The sequence below is a fragment of the Pseudorasbora parva genome, chromosome 23 (assembly GCF_024679245.1).
Source record: "Pseudorasbora parva isolate DD20220531a chromosome 23, ASM2467924v1, whole genome shotgun sequence".
Taxonomy (NCBI): Eukaryota; Metazoa; Chordata; class Actinopteri; order Cypriniformes; family Gobionidae; genus Pseudorasbora; species Pseudorasbora parva.
The window spans coordinates 3,258,363-3,278,314 of record NC_090194.1 but is presented as its reverse complement, the minus strand read 5'-3'; the positions used below and the strand labels follow the sequence as shown (position 1 = coordinate 3,278,314).

The window sequence follows — 19,952 nt, the reverse complement described above, 5'->3', positions numbered from 1 at the left end:
GGGAGGGCTGAGCCCACTTGACCTCTCTGAGCACACAAACACATACATTAGCACAGCAGGATTAGAACACGGCCCCGTTACCCCCGACAACAACACAGCCAATTAGAGAACATGGGATCAGCCCCCGACTGCGGGCTGGATTAATAAGGGACGAAAAAGAAAAGGAAAATGAGAAAACTATATGGCTGTGTCATTGTTTATAGCTACATACTTTACAGAACTAAACGCAGTATGAAAGCGCTGACTCGGCTCCAACCAAATCAAACCTGCCATCTGCGTTACTACATTATACCACCTCAAACATACAGTAAACTAATTGAGATTATAAAGCGAGAGGACGGGCTGTCACTGCCTCTGACACACGCTGAAACCGAGCGGCCTCATTATAATGTGTATATTAGACGCATTCACACACTGAGCGCACAATAGGACGCGGGTGTGAAAGCGCAGGAATCCATTGGAAAGCTCGCAGCCACGGCCCTCAGGTGCAATGCGCTTCCTCACATGGCAAAACTCATTTGCTGTCACTATTCATTGTAGGTTCATGAATTATATTCATTGTCAGATTAGTCACAGAAATTAAGCTGTCATGACAGGCTGGATTGTCACACGAAAATTTCATTTCCTGCGTCGGTCAATTACCATTCTGGAAAACAGAGAACGTTACAAAAACCAAATCAAAGGGGCCTGGACTTCCGCTTCCCGCCCGGAGCTGCAATGCTTTTGCAATCAAAAAGCTCACGGAAATTAACTTTTTATTCCACATTCATAAATCATACCAACCTCAAGAAAAAAACAGACAAATGCAGGCACACTGGGCAGCTATGTGTTACTACAAGACTACGTTTATGTGAATTCCACAGTTACTTCCTGGCTTAGTTATCAGGCGCTATTGATTTCTTCCCATCTTCGATTAGTTTAGAGGCCGGCAGCCAGCCGAGTATTATTTCAGACAAATCAGCACATTATATTGGTGAATGCAGCGGAGAAACTCACTGGTCATCAGCACGGGTGTGAAATACACATAGATGGAAAGTCTAATATTCTCTCATCTCTTGATTTACTCATAAGCACGCACGCACGCACACACAGTCTCACTCTCTCTCTCTCTCTCTCTCTCTCTCTCTCTCTCTCTCTCTCTCTCTCTCTCTCTCTCTCTCTCTAAATAAACACAAAGTGCTTTCTGAAGCTGTTTCATCAACTTCTATATACACAAAATGAATGCTAAAATGTATTTACACAATATCAGAATATATTTCACAACACACATGGGAAGCCAAACACACACACACACACACACACACACACACACACACACACACACAACACACACACACACACACACACACACACACACACACACACGTTGGTCAATGTGGTTTAAGGGACTCTCCATAGGCGTAATGGTTTTTATACTGTACAAACCGTATTTTCTATCCCCTTACACTGCCCCTGCCCCTAAACCTACCCATCACAGGAAACATTCTGCATTTTTACTTTCTCAAAAAAACATCATTTAGTATGTTTTTAAGGCCATTTGAATTATGAGGACATTTGACATGTCCTCATAAACCACATTTATAGTGTAATACCAGTGTAATACCCATGTAGTTATACAAATTTGTGTCCTCATAAACCACATAAACAGGCCCACACACACACACACACACACACACACACACACACACACACACACACACACACACACACACAGCATGATGCAAAATTCTTATTCATATCTGTCAGCAGATGGAGAGGTGCTGCCCAGAGCTGGGCAGTGTGTGTTCGAGTGTGTGTTGTGCTGTGTTGGCAGTGTTTGGGGAAAAGGACAGGGGGAGTATTGGTTTTGATCATGTGGCATCCAAACTCTCTCTCTCTCTCTCTCTCTCTCTCTCTCTCTCTCTCTCTCTCTCTCTCTCTCTCTCTCTCTCTCTCTCTCTCTCTCTCTCTCTCTCTCTCACACACACACACACACACGCACAGTGGGAGCAGAGGTCTCAATGGTGCTACAGTCTCAGTATTATCATTGCTCACTAAATCAGATAACACAAGCTGTGATAAGCTTCTTTTCAAAGGTACATTTCAAAAGCAAATTTACCACCTCTGAGACCATCTCTAGAAAAATCCCTTCTCTCCGTCAGTCTCTCTCAGCTGAGAATTAAACTGTACATCGAGACGGAGCAGGAGTCTAGAACACATTAACTTTACCATCGGGATGTGAAGAGGAGCGAAAGAGAGGAAGACACACAGGTGACAGGAAGGAAGGAAGGAAGGAAGGAAGGAAGGAAGGAAGGAAGGAAGGAAGGAAGGAAGGAAGGAAGGAAGGAAGGAAGATGTATGGAATAAATTTAAGAAAGAAAGAAAGAAAGCCAAAAAGGAAAAAAAAATAAAAAGGAAGGAAACAGAATATAGAAATAAGAACAGATAATTACAGATGAATGGATTGATGGAGAGAGAAAAAGAAAGGATTCATGGATAAATGGGAGGATGACGGAAAAAGGATGGAAGAAAAGTTAATAATCAAAAGAAAGAAAAAGAAAGAAAGAATGAAATGGAATGGAATGAAATCAAGAAATGGAGGAAGTAAGGAGGAAAAAAGAAAGAAAAATGGATGGAATTAAGGAAGAATAGAGGTAAAAGATAATGATGGAATGAAAAGAAAGAAAGAAAGAAAGAAAGAAAGAAAGAAAGAAAGAAAGAAAGGAAAGAAAGAGATGGATGGATGGATGGATGGATGGATGGATGGATGGATGGATGGATGGATGGATGGATGGATGGATGGATGGATGGATGGATGGATGGGAAGAGAAGTCAGGTGTTGGTAACAAGCATCAGACGTGAGAATGGCGTTATGAGCAGGCAGTGTTGTGTGTGTGAGACAGGCAGTGTGTGTGTGTGTGTGTGTGTGTGTGTGTGTGTGTGTGTGTGTGTGTGTGTGTGTGTGTGTGTGTGTGTGTGTGTATGCGTGTGTGTCTAAGATGAGCAGGCAGTGTGTGTGTGTGTGTGTATCTGTGAGTAGAACAGGGAGAGTGTATGTGTGAGATGAACAGGGAGAGTGTGTGTGTGAGACAAACAGGGAGAGTGTGTGTGTGTGTGTGTGTGAGACGAACAGGGAGAGTGTGTGTGAGATGACAGTCAGTGAGAGTCAGTCTGTCAGCTGAGCTCAAGGACAGAGGCTGAGAGTTTGAGAGATTGAGAAAATCATCCGGTGTGTGACGAGTGTGTTCAGGAAGTGTGTTATTGATCAGAACACTGCCACATACATGAGAGCTCATTAAACAGGCATCGAGGTAAAATAACCACAGACACACACTCATTCAGCTCCAGCACAGTGGGAGATTCCCATTGCACACACACACACACACACACACTGCTTACACGCTTGCTGACACACACTCGGTGACAATGGAAGAAATGCATCCATTCAGATTCACATATTGAACGCTTTCAAATCACATCAGAGGCACTGCTGGGCAGGACGGGCTGAGCACTCAATATTCGACTCTTCAGTATTCAGTGCAGATCTTCAGCGGGATCTACGCTCAATTGATTAGAAAATTAAGTTAAGCATCCCATCAATATTGAGTGTGTTTGGCTCAGAAAGCAAACACAATGAAAGCTTTCAGCAAATGCAGCGAATCAAATGAATCGTTTCAAGCACAAGTTCTGACTGACTAACTTTTTGATAATACACTCGATGATCCATAAATACCTCAGCAACTCGCAAGCACATCAATAATATCAGATAAATATCATACACAATAAGTCATCCTACTCATTTAATGCACATTTCAAACTTTTTTCAGAGGATCTCAGACGCAGTGATGCATCAGTCTCAGGAGGAAAGTTACATCGCACAATAATAACAACAAAACGTTACGCGTTTATTAAGGCTTTAAGGGGATAGTTGACCCAAAAATGAGCCTGTGATGTTTATCTGCTGACCCCCAGGGTGTCCGAGATGATGTAGGTGTGTTTGTTTCTTCAGGAGAACACAAATGAAGATTTTTAACTCAACTGTTACTCGTATTATGTGTGTCAATGAGGTCTGATTCTAAATCTTGACATGCATTATACGAGAAATGGCTGGAGTTGAAAATCTTAATTTGTGTTCAAGAAACACACCTACATGTTGGACGCCCTGGGGGTCAGCGGATAAACATCAGTCTCCTTTTTGGGTCAACTATCCCTTTAATGTCAGGTTGAATTTAACATGATCTAACAATGATCAAAACTTTTAGAGGATTTATTAGTCAATTCAAAGTTATGTAGATTTATATTATTTAACACTGACCATTTAAAATAAAAACATTATTATAGCTTTAAATATGTTGTGCTTTTAATTTAGTGTCAAATCTGAGAATTAAATTTGAGCTCTGCAGTATAAAAATGAAAAGAGAAAGCTGGCGCTCACCATTGAGCCCAGTGAAGTTGGCCCAGTCCAGCAGAGACGAGTTGAAGGACGGGATGGAGGAGATGTTGAAGAACAGGTCGGTCCCGTTGGTGGCATCACGGAGGGTGTCGGTGAAAAGATTCATCTGTAAAAGCGTCTTTATCAGGTAACGCAGCATCTCTGCTGTCTCTCTTCTGTCGCTCCTCTAATGTCTTTGACTGTGAGAGCAGATACCGGAGTTCCTCGCTCTATCAGGGTCTTATTTCCTTAAATCAGTCCGATTGTGGAAATGACAATAAAAGTCCATTCAGGCGAAAGGAGGAAACTTTTCTCATGAGTTGTCAGGGTGTCTCGATGTAGGAGGGGCGCCCCTCTTTCATCCTTCTGTTGTTCTCCTCTGGTGGAACGTGTTCGATTCGTCCGTGTCTTTCGTCCTTTGTTCTGGAGTCACATAACTTCACACACGTTTGTCCTTCTGCACAATAACACCTCGCTGGTGTGAAAGAATCTGGCTATCTGATGACCCTCCCGAATCGCTGCTCTTTTTTCCCCACCCCTCCGTCTCGCTCTCCCTCCTCCCTCACCCCTCCCTCTCCTCCGGCTTCCTGCGATCGAGTCCCCAGGGGCCACCGAAGGAAGGGAGAGCAGGTGCTGTTGGCAATAAATGTTTAATTATTGGATTAATAATCATCCCTGGAGGCATACATGAACAGGGCGATACACTGTCCCATATACATGTGTGTGTATTCCCGCAGACGCACACGCAAACAAACAAACATGATGCAGCACAAACTCCAGCCGTCTGATGTGTCAATTACTGCTACATTGTCTTTTCCCAACAAGCAGCCCTCTGTGATCTCACACTGTGATCTGCTACAGTAATAGACTTTTTCCACCATTTCCACTTTAGAGAAATCTCAGAGGGCTCGGCTGTGTGCTGGAAATCCTAAAAGAGGATATTTTTCTGAAGTGTTGTTCTGGGGAACTGTTGGAATCGGTGGAGATGTTTTCTGTTCTATTGCCAGTTTTATGAGTCCAATCTGTGGCCATTTCTTCAGTCGATTTGTAGTGGCTGTGCTTGCTCAATACTCAGGGTTATAGGGATTTGAACAAAACCTCTAACTGTAAGTATTAAACTAGTTTCTGATGCATGAATCGTCACATGAACGATCAATAAAATAGTGTCGATTGTTTGGGAGAGATGTCTATTCACACTGGCAATTTTGAATTTTTATAAGTGATATGTTTGACCATGTAAAAAGCAATAAACCAATTATACAACATATTTTGATTATGATATAATCATTAGTAGAGTCATTCTATATTTAGGGGTACATTTCAGGTCAGCCAAAAAGTCAGAATATTACTATTCTTTTTTTTTTATCAATAAACTAGGTGGTTGAATAATATATGCCCTTAATGGGCTAAATTAATTATTTGGCAAGCTTAAGCTCTAATTACTTTTTTAAAAATGTTAATGAAAATCAACATTTGATTCATTATTTTGTCAACTGTGTTACGGACAAATGCTGTGTCATAAATCCACAGTATGCTGAATTGTGTGTTATTTACCATCCTTACCAATATTTTCATCTCAGGAGATATCCCTATCTATTTTTCTGGTGGTTTATTTAACATTTAAAAGATTTATGACATAAAAACCACACATAACACAGTTGACAGGAGTAACACCAAATGACAGAAGGAAAAGAGAAAACTTTCTTAAAAATGATAACTTTCTTTTTTAATTCAACAAAAATAAGTACAAGCAATTAATACAATTTAAATTAAATTGTCAACCATGTGAATCCCTGTCAACTGTTACAGTTGATGGGTAACACAGTTGACATTTCGGCCATTTTTGGGTCTTGTGCAAACTGCTGGCCTTGGATTAGTTGGTAGTTGACCTAGATGAATTTATGTTTTTATATTCTTTCTCTACTTATTTTTAAATATAATATGCGACGCAAATTTACCAGAATGTTGATAACACAGTTGACGGTCAATTAACCTACTCTATGTGCCGACAATAATATAGATCATATATTGAAGAGGAGAAGTTATAATTTACCACACTGTCTTCAAATTTACCTCCAAAAAAGGAATGACTTCATTTGATGTCGGACATGTGACTTTGGAACAAACCAACTGCTGATTTAAAGGGGGGTTTATAGAGAGTAACACGGTTGACACTGATTTCAAACACACACAAAACGGATGATATAATGTAGTTGCATTAGCAAAATATTTTTTAAAACAGCTCTCTCATAATTTAATGATTATTTTGGACAAATATTTATAAGTGATATATTCAGAAACATGCATTTTTGTGCTAATCTGAAGATCAAAACCTCACATTTTAGCAAATCGGACAGCACAAAAACAGCAAATTCCAGTATAGAATATGACATTTTTGCAAAATAAAAGACAGGTATCTGTTAGATTTTTGTATTAAATTAATAATAAATGTCCCCTGATAAAAAAGCAATCATTGCTTGAAGTGAAAAGTTAATGAAAAATTGGTAAGATTGATAATTGTGTCCACGGACATGAAATATACCCCTAATTATAGAATGACTCAGTACTAGTTTTTGGGGAAAAGCATACATAAAAATAAAACCATAAAAATAGTATTAAAAACTGTTCTAAAACATTTTTTCATAAAAAAACACAAAATAAAATAATAAAACAATAAAAAATAATAGCATTAAAAACAATTCTAAAAACTACTTTGCATGAAATAAAATACAAAATAAAATTAATATGTTAATAATAAAAAATATATTAACATTAAAACATCTCAAAATGCAAGAAAAAACTAAATCATAAAATCAAAAAAATATCTAGACTATATATATACACATATATGTTGTTTTATCTTATTACTTGTTGTATTTATTTATTTATTTATTTTCATGCATTTTGAGATACATCAATATCTATTTCATGCATTTATAAACATAATAACTTTTTGCCACAAGTGCAAATGGCTGCTGACTTAAGAAAATTTACCGGCCCTACATATTTTTACCAGCCATAAAGCTGCAAAAACAGGCAGTTATGACAAACATTTTAGATACAAGTGAAATTTCACAATTTTCAGTGTGTTTGTTTATTAAATTTGTAACGTGATGTTAGCATCAATGCTATTTACATGGCAAACACAAGGTCAATATCACAAAATTTAAATTACTATTTTTCAGGTACAGAAATTGAATAATCAGATGTAAAATAGCATTGCATAGTGTTTGCATAAATTAAACATTTATCAATCCTTATTTGTTACAAAAAATATTTAGTCAAGAGCAGTGAATGATTTCTTTTGTTTGATTAACATTAAGGACACAGATGGCAGCAGGAATATTAGGCTGCTGTCACTTTAAGAGCTAATGCATGGATCCAATATACTGATACATATGCGTTTTCTCTCTCAACTGTTTACGTTCACTTGACATGACCGAATGTTTACGAGGATACTCACCAATACGGGCATTTTTAAGTGCAAGAAGACATGACAAATAATTAAATGCAGTATTCGCATGCTGTCCGAGCCATTGATTTCTAGGTGTGTGAGAATAGAGAACTTCCCACAGCATACTAATAACACATTTAGTTCCCTTTCGCATCTTCTTATGATATATATCTTCTATGTCTGTAGAAAAGTCCCCTAAAATGGCAAGAAATTTGGGACCAGAGTCATATCTACACACCATAGAGACTTGGGTGGACTCATTTGACTTATTTGGCCATAAGCAACCAAAACACAGTTTGGACAGACAAGGACAAATTTTACAGTTAAAAATAAGTTTGCATTTTCTGTGTTGATCTTTGAAAGAACAGATGCCTCCTTTGTAAACAAGTATCAGATTGAGAATCAAATAGTGTTTCATCCACACACTCAAAAAAGGACACAGAAAAAAACATCTATATCCTCCATCTGTTTTCTTGTGCACATCACCATATGCACAGGATTGAGCGGTGTCATTCCTGTGAGAAAAATCTTTTGTGCATGTCCACACAACACTCAGCAGGAGGGCGCTGGGATTGTTGCGTGTGCATGCATGTATGTATGTGAATGCGTGTGTATGAGGCGGTCTCACTGGACTCATGTGCTTTGGATATGGCGCTTGACAGGATCAGTGTGCTGCCCATTAGTGCGGCCCTTCCCATGAACGTCGCCAGACAAAGGGACGCATCCACGGTACAAAGTTAGCGTGACGACCCCCATCGAGCACTTTCGGAGAGGAAGTTTTCAGCCCAGCCCCCGTTCCTGTCAGTGATGTTTTGTATTCATGGGGTAGATGTGCCAAAGGCTTCAACACAGGGTGCCAATCTTCACAGAGTTACGGGGATTTCATAGACTGCAAGACTTTACACAGAAGAGATGTGACGGTACTATTGCGCAGTGAGGGTATCAGATGGTAATACCATGGTACTTTGATATAGTCCATGGTGCTGCATGATTATCATAAGCATAGTGTTTACACAGTACTGCAAAGAATATAATGGTACTATCATGCTGAATGTCCAGAACATTTTTACAACAATTACACTTTAATTAATATGCCTTCAAACTGTATATATATTGTAACATAAAATGTAAAAAAAAAATTCACAGCCCAGAAGTTCTCAATTACAGTTTTTCTCATTTCTATTACATTTATGAATTTGACAGATTTATTCAAAGTGGCTTATAATACATCCGTTGTTCATACTGAAATCTCTGACATTTGATTACAGAGGTCTATTATGCATATTTTACAAAGCCTTGATTTTGTTTTTGAGGTCTACTAGAATAGGTTTTTGTGATTGAATGTTCAAAAAAGGACCTGTTAAAAATTTTTCCACGTATTTTATACTGTTGCAGCACCTCTCTTTCCAGTCTGTCTAGACCAGCTGCGCAGACCGATTGGTGTATGACTTAAATAAGTGCAAGAGCATTTCAAAATGTACTTTGATGTCATAAACAGATCAGTCTGTCCAGCGCCAAAATCCCTTTAAGATTTCACTCGGCGGCCATCTTTGAAATGCCTCTCGGCATGCAAGTGCAGCTCTTATCTACTTAAAGGTCCACTGAAATCAAAATTTAAGTTTTTTTAGCTTTTAGTATGACTGTGTTAGCCTTAAAGTTATGAATAAGCTGGTATGTTCCAAAACTATGACAAAATTGGCATTTAGGAGATAAGAGCATTCAAAATTTACAGTCTCCTATTTCCGTTAAAACGAATCTCAGATTTTGGTGACATCATCGCAGACTTCACTTTCTCATCAAATGTTCTGCCCAATCAAAATGCTCTCTAAAATCTAAAGCCCGCCCCCTACACTGCTGAAGCTAAGGCTGAAATCGGTCAGTTGTTAACACACATTTACTCATTTCTACATGCTGAAAGGCACATAGCACACTATATATGTGATAGGAAACCATTCAGTGTACATATGCTTTCATTTGAGGCGAATAAAGTCTGTTTTCACGTTAGTTTCACACACCGCAGCAGCGCACACACACCAACGGCTCTGGTCTAAATTTAGACTACAGACACGAGAGCGCAGCGGATCATATGTCCGCGCAGACAACAAACATATCGACCCATTTGAATTCTGCACATAATGCTGCATTTCAAAGCGATATGGAGGAGATTATGATGATAAACGGTTAGAGGAAACTGGCTTTACCAAACAGAGAAAGGTCCGCTCTTGCGCTCTAGTCAAACTGTATATTAACGAAACGCTATTGGCTGTTTCAAAAAAGGGGAGGAGCTGCTAACAGCTGGAGCTGTTTCAGGGGAAATCACGTCAACACATTGAATAATGCGGCGCGTTTCAAAGCACTTCAGTGGGCCTTTAAATGGGGAAACATCAAAATCTCTAAAACGGTTCACCATGCTTACAACTAATTTGTGTGTGACACAATGACTTTATTAATCCCAGAATGGCTCTTATTTAGAAGGTGGGATTTATTCTGTTATATTGCGCATTACACTTTCTCCCATTCATAGTAATATGGATGCACAGTCTTTCTGTATGTAAAGCCTTCAAGTCAAGCACGCCTCCAGTCTCTATAAAACCCTATCCTCCTCCAGAACTCAGTCACTGATACATTTGTGCGATTGTAAAGGGAGTGTTCTTTGATTGCTTTCTATATATCATTTTATTTTCATCCTGCTAAGAGAAACAATGTGTGAAGTTGAGCGTTTAGTCTATGGTTTGATTTACTGACACATAGACAAAGAACATCTGACTGTACATGAATCATTACATATCAGAAATCACTGGTCTCAGATCAGGCATTAGAATGAACACGGGTACTCACATGTTGTGACTTTACTGTTGAGTCCATTTTTTTAAAGTCTGTTTGCGACCGAAATTGTGACTCATTTTCCAAAGTCTTCAGAGCGAATACAAATAATGCTCAACTGAGACATTCCTAAGCACATTCTAACCATTAGGATCATTTGTAAGGTAATGTTATTTTTAGTCAGTTCGTCTCTCCTCGTCATCTCACTAACACTCCAGTGGGCGGGGCCAAAGCTACAATGATGAAGTAGGCGTTGATCATCTTCTACAGAGGCGGTCTTTCATCATCTATTATAGGCACATGGTAGTTTTCAGTTCTGAAACTTACAGGATATCCTTTCAGGATATATTAACCACAAGACTAGAAATATGCTCTAACAAAGTAAATAGGGTCCATTTTGAGTTCATGACAACTTTAATGAACTTTAATCCTGCGAACAGCAGTTCACTTACGCAGCAGTTTCATCTAAATACACCACAAATAGCTCACGAGCTTGTCAATAGATGTGATCCGCACTGAATGTGGCTGCTATGGAAACGCAAGACTAGCTATCCATAACCTAATTCTCTTAGAAAGATGAAACCCATACAGTCATTCTTTTGCTCTGTCAAACTTTAAAGCTCTGTGTGAAGTTAAAAGACGTGCACAGCTTGCATGATCATCACTGAATGTTTCATTCTCTAACGTGCTTCGGATGAGCATGCAGTCATTCAACAAACAACCAAACACAACCCATAATACGTGAAATCTGAACTTGCATGTTAAAGATGCAAAGCAGATGCCTGCAATCATTTCAACACCTAACAGCGCTGAACAATTTATATGAAGCATAAAACACGAAAAATAAAAAGTCATCAGAAATGAAGTGCCTTTGGTCAGGGAGAGCATAATGATCTTGTTATGATCATATTCCCTTCCTCTGTGGACCCGGCACGGAGTTATTGCTCTCTCATGCGTACTAAGACATCTTATAATCCCACAAATTCACAATTCACATTTTTACTGAGGAAGCCCAATAGCAGACACCTTATATACTGAGTATTTCAGCTATTTTTACCACCAACAGGTGCATAAGATCAAGCAAATGCAAACTCTTTACACCGCATGATCCATAACTAAATGGTTTTAAATTCAAATTTTCAATAAGTATATAAAGTATACACGTTCCTGATCAGGTATAACAGCTCGTCTGTGTGATCGGACCCCACGGGCCAGCCTTCGCTCCCCACGTGCATCAATGAGCCTTGGCCGCCCATGACCCTGTGGCCGGTTCTCCACTGTTCCTTCCTTGGAGCACTTTTGATAGATACTGACCACTGCAGACCGGGAACAGCCCACAAGAGCTGCAGTTTTGGAGATGCTCTGACCCAGTCGTCTAGCCATCACAATTTGGCCCTTGTCAAACTCGCTCAAATCCTTACGCTTGCCCATTTCTCCTGCTTCTAACACATCAACTTTGAGGACAAAATGTTCACTTGCTGCCTAATATATCCCACCGACTAACAGGAGCCGTGATGAAGAGATCATCAGTGTTACTCACTTCACCTGTCATAATGTTATGCCTGATCGGTGTGATTAGATGCAAATACTTTTGTCCATTTATATAAAAACTAAAAATGCTAAGTTCTCACAAGGTAATTCACGATCCAAAGCATCTCAATCCAAAGGAAAAAGTGAGGCAAACTGTTCAAGTTCTTCCTCAGGATTTGTATTAATGAAAACAACATCCACATGAACACAGGCTTATCACATCATTGTAGTTTAACACATCATTGCAGACTACTCTACAACAGAAGAACTTTATTAAATGCCATTTACCAGACTGTTAGCAGCGGCACCTTGCTGTTTAAAAGATTCAGTTCTCTGCTCTCTCTCTCTCTCTCTCTGGAATCCTATACAATCCTTTAAAAATGGCCCCTAACAGTCACATCACGACTAGGGATCTCTGTGAGAGAAATCGATGCTGTGCTCAAGACTGCAACCGTGCCGTTTTCCCTTTACCTGCTCGACACTGGCACAATCGAAGACTCATTACCACAGATTCTTCTACTCTCTCTGCGGACTCCAGAGCAATCAGTCTGACTCAATTAAAAGACACATAGACCGGCACTTCATTGATAAAACTTTACACCGCCGGAAGAACGGTGAGGAGACGCAGGTTTTGTTTTCTTGAAAGACTATTAAACTTGTGCTTTGTAACGCCAGCTGCCAGAGATTTTAATTTGGGTTTTTGTGTCACCGATTGATTCCGCTCTACTATAAAGTCTACATTCACAACAAACTGAGATGCTCTGTGTATTCTGACACCTTTCTATCAGAACCAGCATTAACTTCTGGAGCAGTTTGAGCTCCAGTAGCTCGTCTGTTTGATCAGATCACACGGACCAGTCTTCGCTCCCCACGTGCATCAATGAGCCTTGGCCGCCCATGACCCTGTGGCCGGTTCTCCACTGTTCCTCTTGGAGCACTTTTGATAGATACTGACCACTGCAGACCGGGAACAGCCCACAAGAGCTGCAGTTTTGGAGATGCTCTGACCCAGTCGTCTAGCTGTCACAATTTTATTTATAAATAATTTTAATAAAAATTAAAATATATAAAATATGCATATATTGTTTCACCGTGGTATTATTTATGGACCAGGAGCATATTAAATTCTTTTAATCAAAAGAAAAAAAAACCTTTCTCTAAATGTTCTTCTTAAATTAAATATACACTCTTAGAAGAAAAGGTTCTATTGGTGCTACGTATTTGTAACCGCTAAAAGGTTCACTGCAAAAAAAATACTTTTCTTATTTAAAATATAATAATATAATAGGTAAAATTATTTTACATGCTCCCTTAGCATATTCTTTTTTAAGGAAAAACTCTCTTAATTTTGAGTTTTACCCCCAAAACAAGACAATTTTTACTTGTAATTGTTTCTTAATATAAGAATTTTTAAATATTTAGACAAGAAACGAGACAAAAATACTCAATAAGTGTTCTATATAGAACCCTTTTTAAGTGTCAAAAGGGGTCTTTCTTGTCTTTATAGAACCTTTTTAGCATTAATGGTTCTTTGGAGTATACTTAACTATACTTCTATATAGAACCTTTTAGGGGTTCCAAATACGTAGCGCCGATAGAACCTTTTCTTCTAAGAGTGTAAGAACGTATAGCCATTTGGAGGGCAAAAACGTCAGTTATAGGCGGTTCAACTATGCCTCACCAAGAACATCTGCATTACATTCAGCATATATTATATCTCGCTTCTAAACAGGAAGATACTAAATAATTCATGTGGCAAAACAGAAGGTTATACACATGATTTAAGAGCAGAATAATCAGTGAGCATGTTGACATGTGAGTTTGCACACACACACACACATACACACACACACACACACACACACACACACACACACACACACACACACACACACACACACACACAGAGAGAGAGAAAGAGCTGACACGTGCCATCCTGCTCATGGTGAACGATATAGAGATGTGTCTGGTCGGTCTGGGCTGTGGACATGGGGGACGCATTCTCTCAAAAGACCTCCAGCTAAGATAATAAAGATCACCGCCAGCGTGCCAAGCTGTGCCAGGGCTGTCTGAAGCAGCTGTGCCTGGGTCTGCTATAGCTCTCTGCTGGGATGCTTATGTTACGGACCTGTCATGAGGCTTGGATGACGTGTTGGACCTGCGTTTGTGTGAAGTGGGACCATCTGACAGATTGGTGATCTTGGGGAGCCCAGAATCCAGGTGCAGCCACCAGGTCCCACAGCTGGATGTAAAAGCTCCAGCAGGGTAAAAACCCTTTTTGTAATTGGGCGTATTTTGGCTCTGGCACAAACAGGTTCTGACCTTTGATGGCTAAGCATTTGGTCTTCCTCATCATTAGGCTGCTCTGCCCATATGCCAAGAGATATAATTGGTCCTTTCCTTCTCAATCCAGCCTGAGCAGAATGTTCATTCCCTCTTGAGAGGAAATGCCACGCCATGGAAAGGTTCTTCACCAGTTCCTCTGCTTCTACAGACAAAAACAAAAAAGAAATGTTGACAAGTACATACGTGACCTGTCACCTGCTAAAAAAATCTTTGATGTAATTAGTGTTTCTACTCCAAACCAGGGTCAAAATATAATCATTGGGGGGGGGGGGGGGGGGGACACGCAGTTTCAGTCAATCTCATGTCAATCTTGAGTACCTAGAGTAGTATCGCATCCTTCATATCTCCGAAAAGTCTTTAGTTTTATTATATTTATAAAAGAAATATGGGCTGTACCGAGTCTTTCCGGAAAAAAACGAGTGCCTGGAGGCGTATCGAGTGGGCGGAGCTAAAGAATGACGAGCGCACAAAGCGGTGACGTCCTCAAGCGTGGAGAAGAAAACGCTACCCAGATTCAACTAATACAGATATGATCCAGAATCATTCGGAGGCTGAAATAAATTGAACAGGAGAAACAGCAACAGCAGGACGTCCGTCTCTGTGGTATAGACTGTATTTAGTGGCCTGTCAACATTTGTGTGTGTTTACTCTCAGTTTATGAGGACATGATTCGGTTTATGGACTATTGTATGCAACTAAACCTTAGCAGTAGCAAGCAAAACGGTTTTGCACGTCAGACTAGTGTATAAAAAACAATGAAGTAGTGCATTTGAATGAAGAAGCACGCTTTGTGTGAATGCTAGGTTTATGTTTGGGGTGGCTTTACAATAATCATACTGACACCTAAAGTGGTCAGCTAAACAAATGTATTTAAACACACACCATAGATCGCATGCTCCATTGATAAATTAACTAACGTTATACACGATCGTGTCATTTACTGATGTTTACTCACGCGACGACAGCCGACAGCACAGACATTTGAAGCAGTTTTACTCACCAGCTGCTTCCAAAGCAGGACCGAACCTTTATCACTGGGACCGCTCCGTCAAAAACACACTTCTTTGGTATGATTTGGTGAAGTCCTGTGACAGCACTGACCGTGGAGATCCACTTTGAGACGCGACTGAAGCGATGTTGTGAAGCTTCCCGTCATTTCTGCGTTCAAATCGGTTCAAATGCAGCGCTGCCTTCCCGGAGTGCTGTGCTGAAGCGTTGAAGTCGCTCGACGTCACCCATAGGAATAAAGTGGAGCGCGGCGCCTGGATCGACTGGATCTGCACCTGAGTGTTTATGGGCGTGCATTTCCTCTCTCGCTCTGGTCGCGTGCGCGCACCCTACCGGGAGAAGAGCCCGTACGGCCCATATAAAGACCTTCCGCTCTATTACGTCAAGTCGAGCCATACTCGAAAAAAACTCTCAGAAACTTGTGAGAAACCGGAAGGAGTATTTTTAACACAGAAATACTCCATCAAACGTCCAACATTAGTTTTTGAAACTTTGTCTATGTTTAGGATGGGAATCCAAGTCTTTAACAGTGTAAAAAGCTCAGTATGCATGAAACAGCATCCCCCCCCCCCCCCCCTTAAATGCTGGCTGTCACAAAAACTTGTTTTTGAGAAAATTGGATTAAAGAGTTCCAACAATATCAGACATTTGACATAATTAGGATATTTATTTTGAGAAATACATTAATAATTAAGACATCAATAAAAAATATAAATGCATTATTATAATGTGTATATATAAGGGTGCGATCACATCGGTGCAATTTTGTTCCATTCTCAATAGTATAACGATGTATATAGCACAGCTCACACAGAAGTCACTTAAAACCAAGCAGCTTTCGGTTGGTCAGCATGTCGAATTTGCATGAACCTGTTTCAAAATCTGCATGTGGAAATTTGTCCCTCACACAAAATTCCAGACTGCATGGATTCTTATTGAAATTACTGGATCGGCCATGAAAGTTCACCAAACAATGGTAAATGTGACCGCACCGTAGCTATTTAAGCTTTTAGCCATATGCTCATGGCTGAAGGTTTTTCTTACGAACTTACAATCTATGGGTATTGATCTTTCCTGAGGTAAATGTAAAGACACATGCCGTTGTTTACAAGCTGATTTATTGAAGCCTTTCCGCAGATGAAACACTGCGATTAAATAAGAGATTATACGTTTCAGTTGTATTGTCTACTGGCCTGGTTCACCACAAAAAATAAAAAATAAATAAATAAAACAATAATAATGGGGAAAACCTATTAAATAATAAATGAAAAATAAAATAGGCCTAGTTATTGTTTGAGTGGTCTTTGATCCATGTAACCATAATAAAATAGTTATGACACCAAAAACTACTAGCCTAGCTCATATAAATTTTAAATATTGTTAAAGACAGTCAGTAATAAAAATAAGCACAAATAATACAAGTACAAGCAATATGAGTGTGCTGATATGTTAATAAACACAATAGAACAAACATACAAATTAAATTAACAGTTCTTTTCAGGTTTTTTCATGTAGGTCTAAATTAGATTTTAGGTACAGAAATGGTAATCAAATGTAAATATATATATATATAATTCCGTTCAAGCTTTGGCAGACGTATAAGAGTATCTAGTTGTACGCTTTAGATGTGTTATGCATGCACAAAACTTATCCCATTGCGTGGGAAAATCACAGCGTGCAAGTACCAAACTGAGTACTTTCGCGTCTACTTGCTCTTGAATATTTAAGTTGGAAAGCTTAAAAACTTGTAAATTATCAACTTCCATGACTCATCGGACAAGTGACGGCTCCATCAACTGGCCGATCTTATTGTCAAGCCCTGTATTCACAACCTTGTAAGGGTTTATTCACGCATTTTCCATGCTAAAACCAGTCGTAAAGAGGAAGAGATTACCATTATGTACTCGGGGTGCCGATTAAATCTCTTGAAATCACATTAAAGTGCATCAAAACAACATTTATTGTATTGTATGTCATAAAAAAACTGACATAACATAAAAAGCAGATACCTTGTTTTATCAAACAGTCAAAAACTTGTTTCTCCACAAATGGCTCATTGCGTCTAGACTCACAGTCGAGCACGCCACATAACCTGATTCACTTCTTTTGTGGACATTAAGTCAGGGAGGCAGGTCAGGGTGACAGAAGCAATATGTTGGGGTGCCAAGGGACTATTGGCTGCTAGGTGGCCTGGGGAACACTGGGGGCAAAGGTGTAGAGAACTCAAACAAATCCTGTTCCTCAGTCAACAGAGTTAACTCTCCATAAACGCTAAGCAAACTCAGCATAATCGCACAACAATGGCACAATTAGCCGTAACCCCATGGATATTAGCTTGGAAAACACGCCCCCTTGATTCATCCCTTTTAGACATTTGCATTATCATCCATTTTTTGCCTCAATCCCTCATTTTATTTTAATTCCCCCCCTTTTTAAAAAAAAGCTCATTTGTGAAAATGCTAAACACTTATTTAAATATGCATAGAGCAGCACCCCCATCTAAAACGAGGAGCGAATTTAAAAAACCTACAGACCATGTCTGGCTCATGTCTGTGTCTGAAGCTTAGAGCTTAAATCAGCAAATAACTCGCTCTGAATCGAGCACAGCATTCTCCTTTAGCATTCGCAATTTTCAAAGGCCTTACCGGTACTTAGCAAAGCCCCTCGCTCTCCTACAATCAGTGTATCTCATTTTGAACACAGGAGAGTTCATCTCAATCAAGGCTGCCGCAACCGAAGAGTGCTCTGTATTGACTGTTGAGGAAAGATGAACTATACTTGTTTTCGCTCCAAAGTGAAAGGGAAAAGGAGTCCAGTGATTGGCTTTGCTTCGGGAAAAATGCCTGTTGAGAAGGACAGACCTCTGCAGGTGAATTAACCTTGCGGAAAATCAATGCTAGTCTGATCAAGTCCCGGAGAAGAATTTCGACTTATTCGCCAGGCAATTTGCAGATGGAACGGCTGTTGTCATTGAGCAAATCCTTACAAAGCACTTCCACATGTGAGAGATCCCATCTTGTTTGTTGTGTTTGTAAGCACGCCGTGGTGATCAATTGCATTCGGAGTACTGAGAAGTCAGCATAAAAGGAGATTGAAATGCATGTCCATCAATCTCATTTGAAATACAGGAGTGTTTGTTTACACTTTTGGGTCTTTTAGGGGAGAAAAAACTCCTAAAAAAATACTTTTCACACTGGTTTTTAATTGGTCTAATAACTCCAACAGTGAATATACAGTATCACAGGAGAATTCTGTCATTTTATCCTGAAAGTCGGCTAATTTCATAGCAAATGCACACAATTAAAACCTATGTTCTCACTTTTTGTGTCATTTAACACAAATACAGCTTGACTGGGAATTATGCACAATAACAATTATTATACACGCTTACAAATTATATGTACCTTTCATTTTCTCTCTTGAAGCTCCTTTACTGATATTCGTGTACTTGGTATGGAAGTTTGTTTCCGCCACAGAATAAAAACAAAATTAAATGGTAATAGCGATTTTTCATCTCACAAGTCTGCATTTTTTTCCTCGCAGTTCAGTATTGTGTGATAGGAAGTCTGAAATGTGAGATATAAAGTCAGAATTATGAGGGGGAAAAGGATTTTCTTATGTATTATTCTGTGGTGGAAACAAACTTCCATAATTTGGAAACCAAGTACACAAACTTTTGGAAAACAAACAAACAAACAAATAGATATACATACACATGCATAATCAATGTTATACTCAATGTATTTTTTTAAATATTAATAACATAATAAATATTTTAAAAACTGATATAGAATTTTATAGTGAAAACTTTGTTTACACTTTTGGGCCTTTTAGGGGGAAAAACTCTTAAAATATACTTATCACTCTGCTTTTTAATTGGTCTATCAATTAAAAATTGTTTTTCAATTTCAATTTTAAATATTAATATCCTAAAACATATTTTATATATTTTTAATAACTGAAATAGAATAGAACAATAAAATGCCCTAAATTGATAACACACAAAGCAAGAATGTATATAAAAACGCTCTTACAAATTCCACTGCTTATACAAAGACCAATTCCACATGCCAAGAGTATATGAAACTATGACAGCATTAGATCCATAGCGCCATTGTTAATGAAGTCGCCTGTCTATTGTTCACCCTACACGGAGACAGAAAACCGCCCATCGGGTCTGTTAGAAAAACAGTGTATGCACAATGTAATATGAACACCATGCATCACCAGTCATCTCTGGCCAGGGGCCCGTCCCCAACAGCTGAGGCCCCTCCGCAGGGCTGGCGGGAGGGCTGGAGTAACAGGTAGCATCCCCAGGTGCTGGAGCTTCAGCGGGGTCGCTAACCCATCGCGCGCAGCGCTAGCAAAGCTGCGCTTAAT

The 19,952-nt window shown here is 39.3% G+C and overlaps 1 protein-coding gene across 2 annotated transcripts in view; it reads right to left on the bottom strand.

Annotated features, from left to right (window-relative positions):
- The window catches only part of robo3 (roundabout, axon guidance receptor, homolog 3 (Drosophila)), a 206,444-nt gene extending 201,565 nt beyond the window's left edge, over positions 1-4,879 (bottom strand). For both annotated transcript variants that reach the window (XM_067432572.1, XM_067432573.1), the window contains exon 1: positions 4,415-4,879. In XM_067432572.1, the coding sequence (XP_067288673.1) occupies positions 4,415-4,571 (157 nt within the window). In that variant the 5' untranslated portion in view covers positions 4,572-4,879. The remainder of the gene's footprint in view (positions 1-4,414) is intronic.
- Between the last annotated feature and the right edge of the window lie 15,073 nt (positions 4,880-19,952).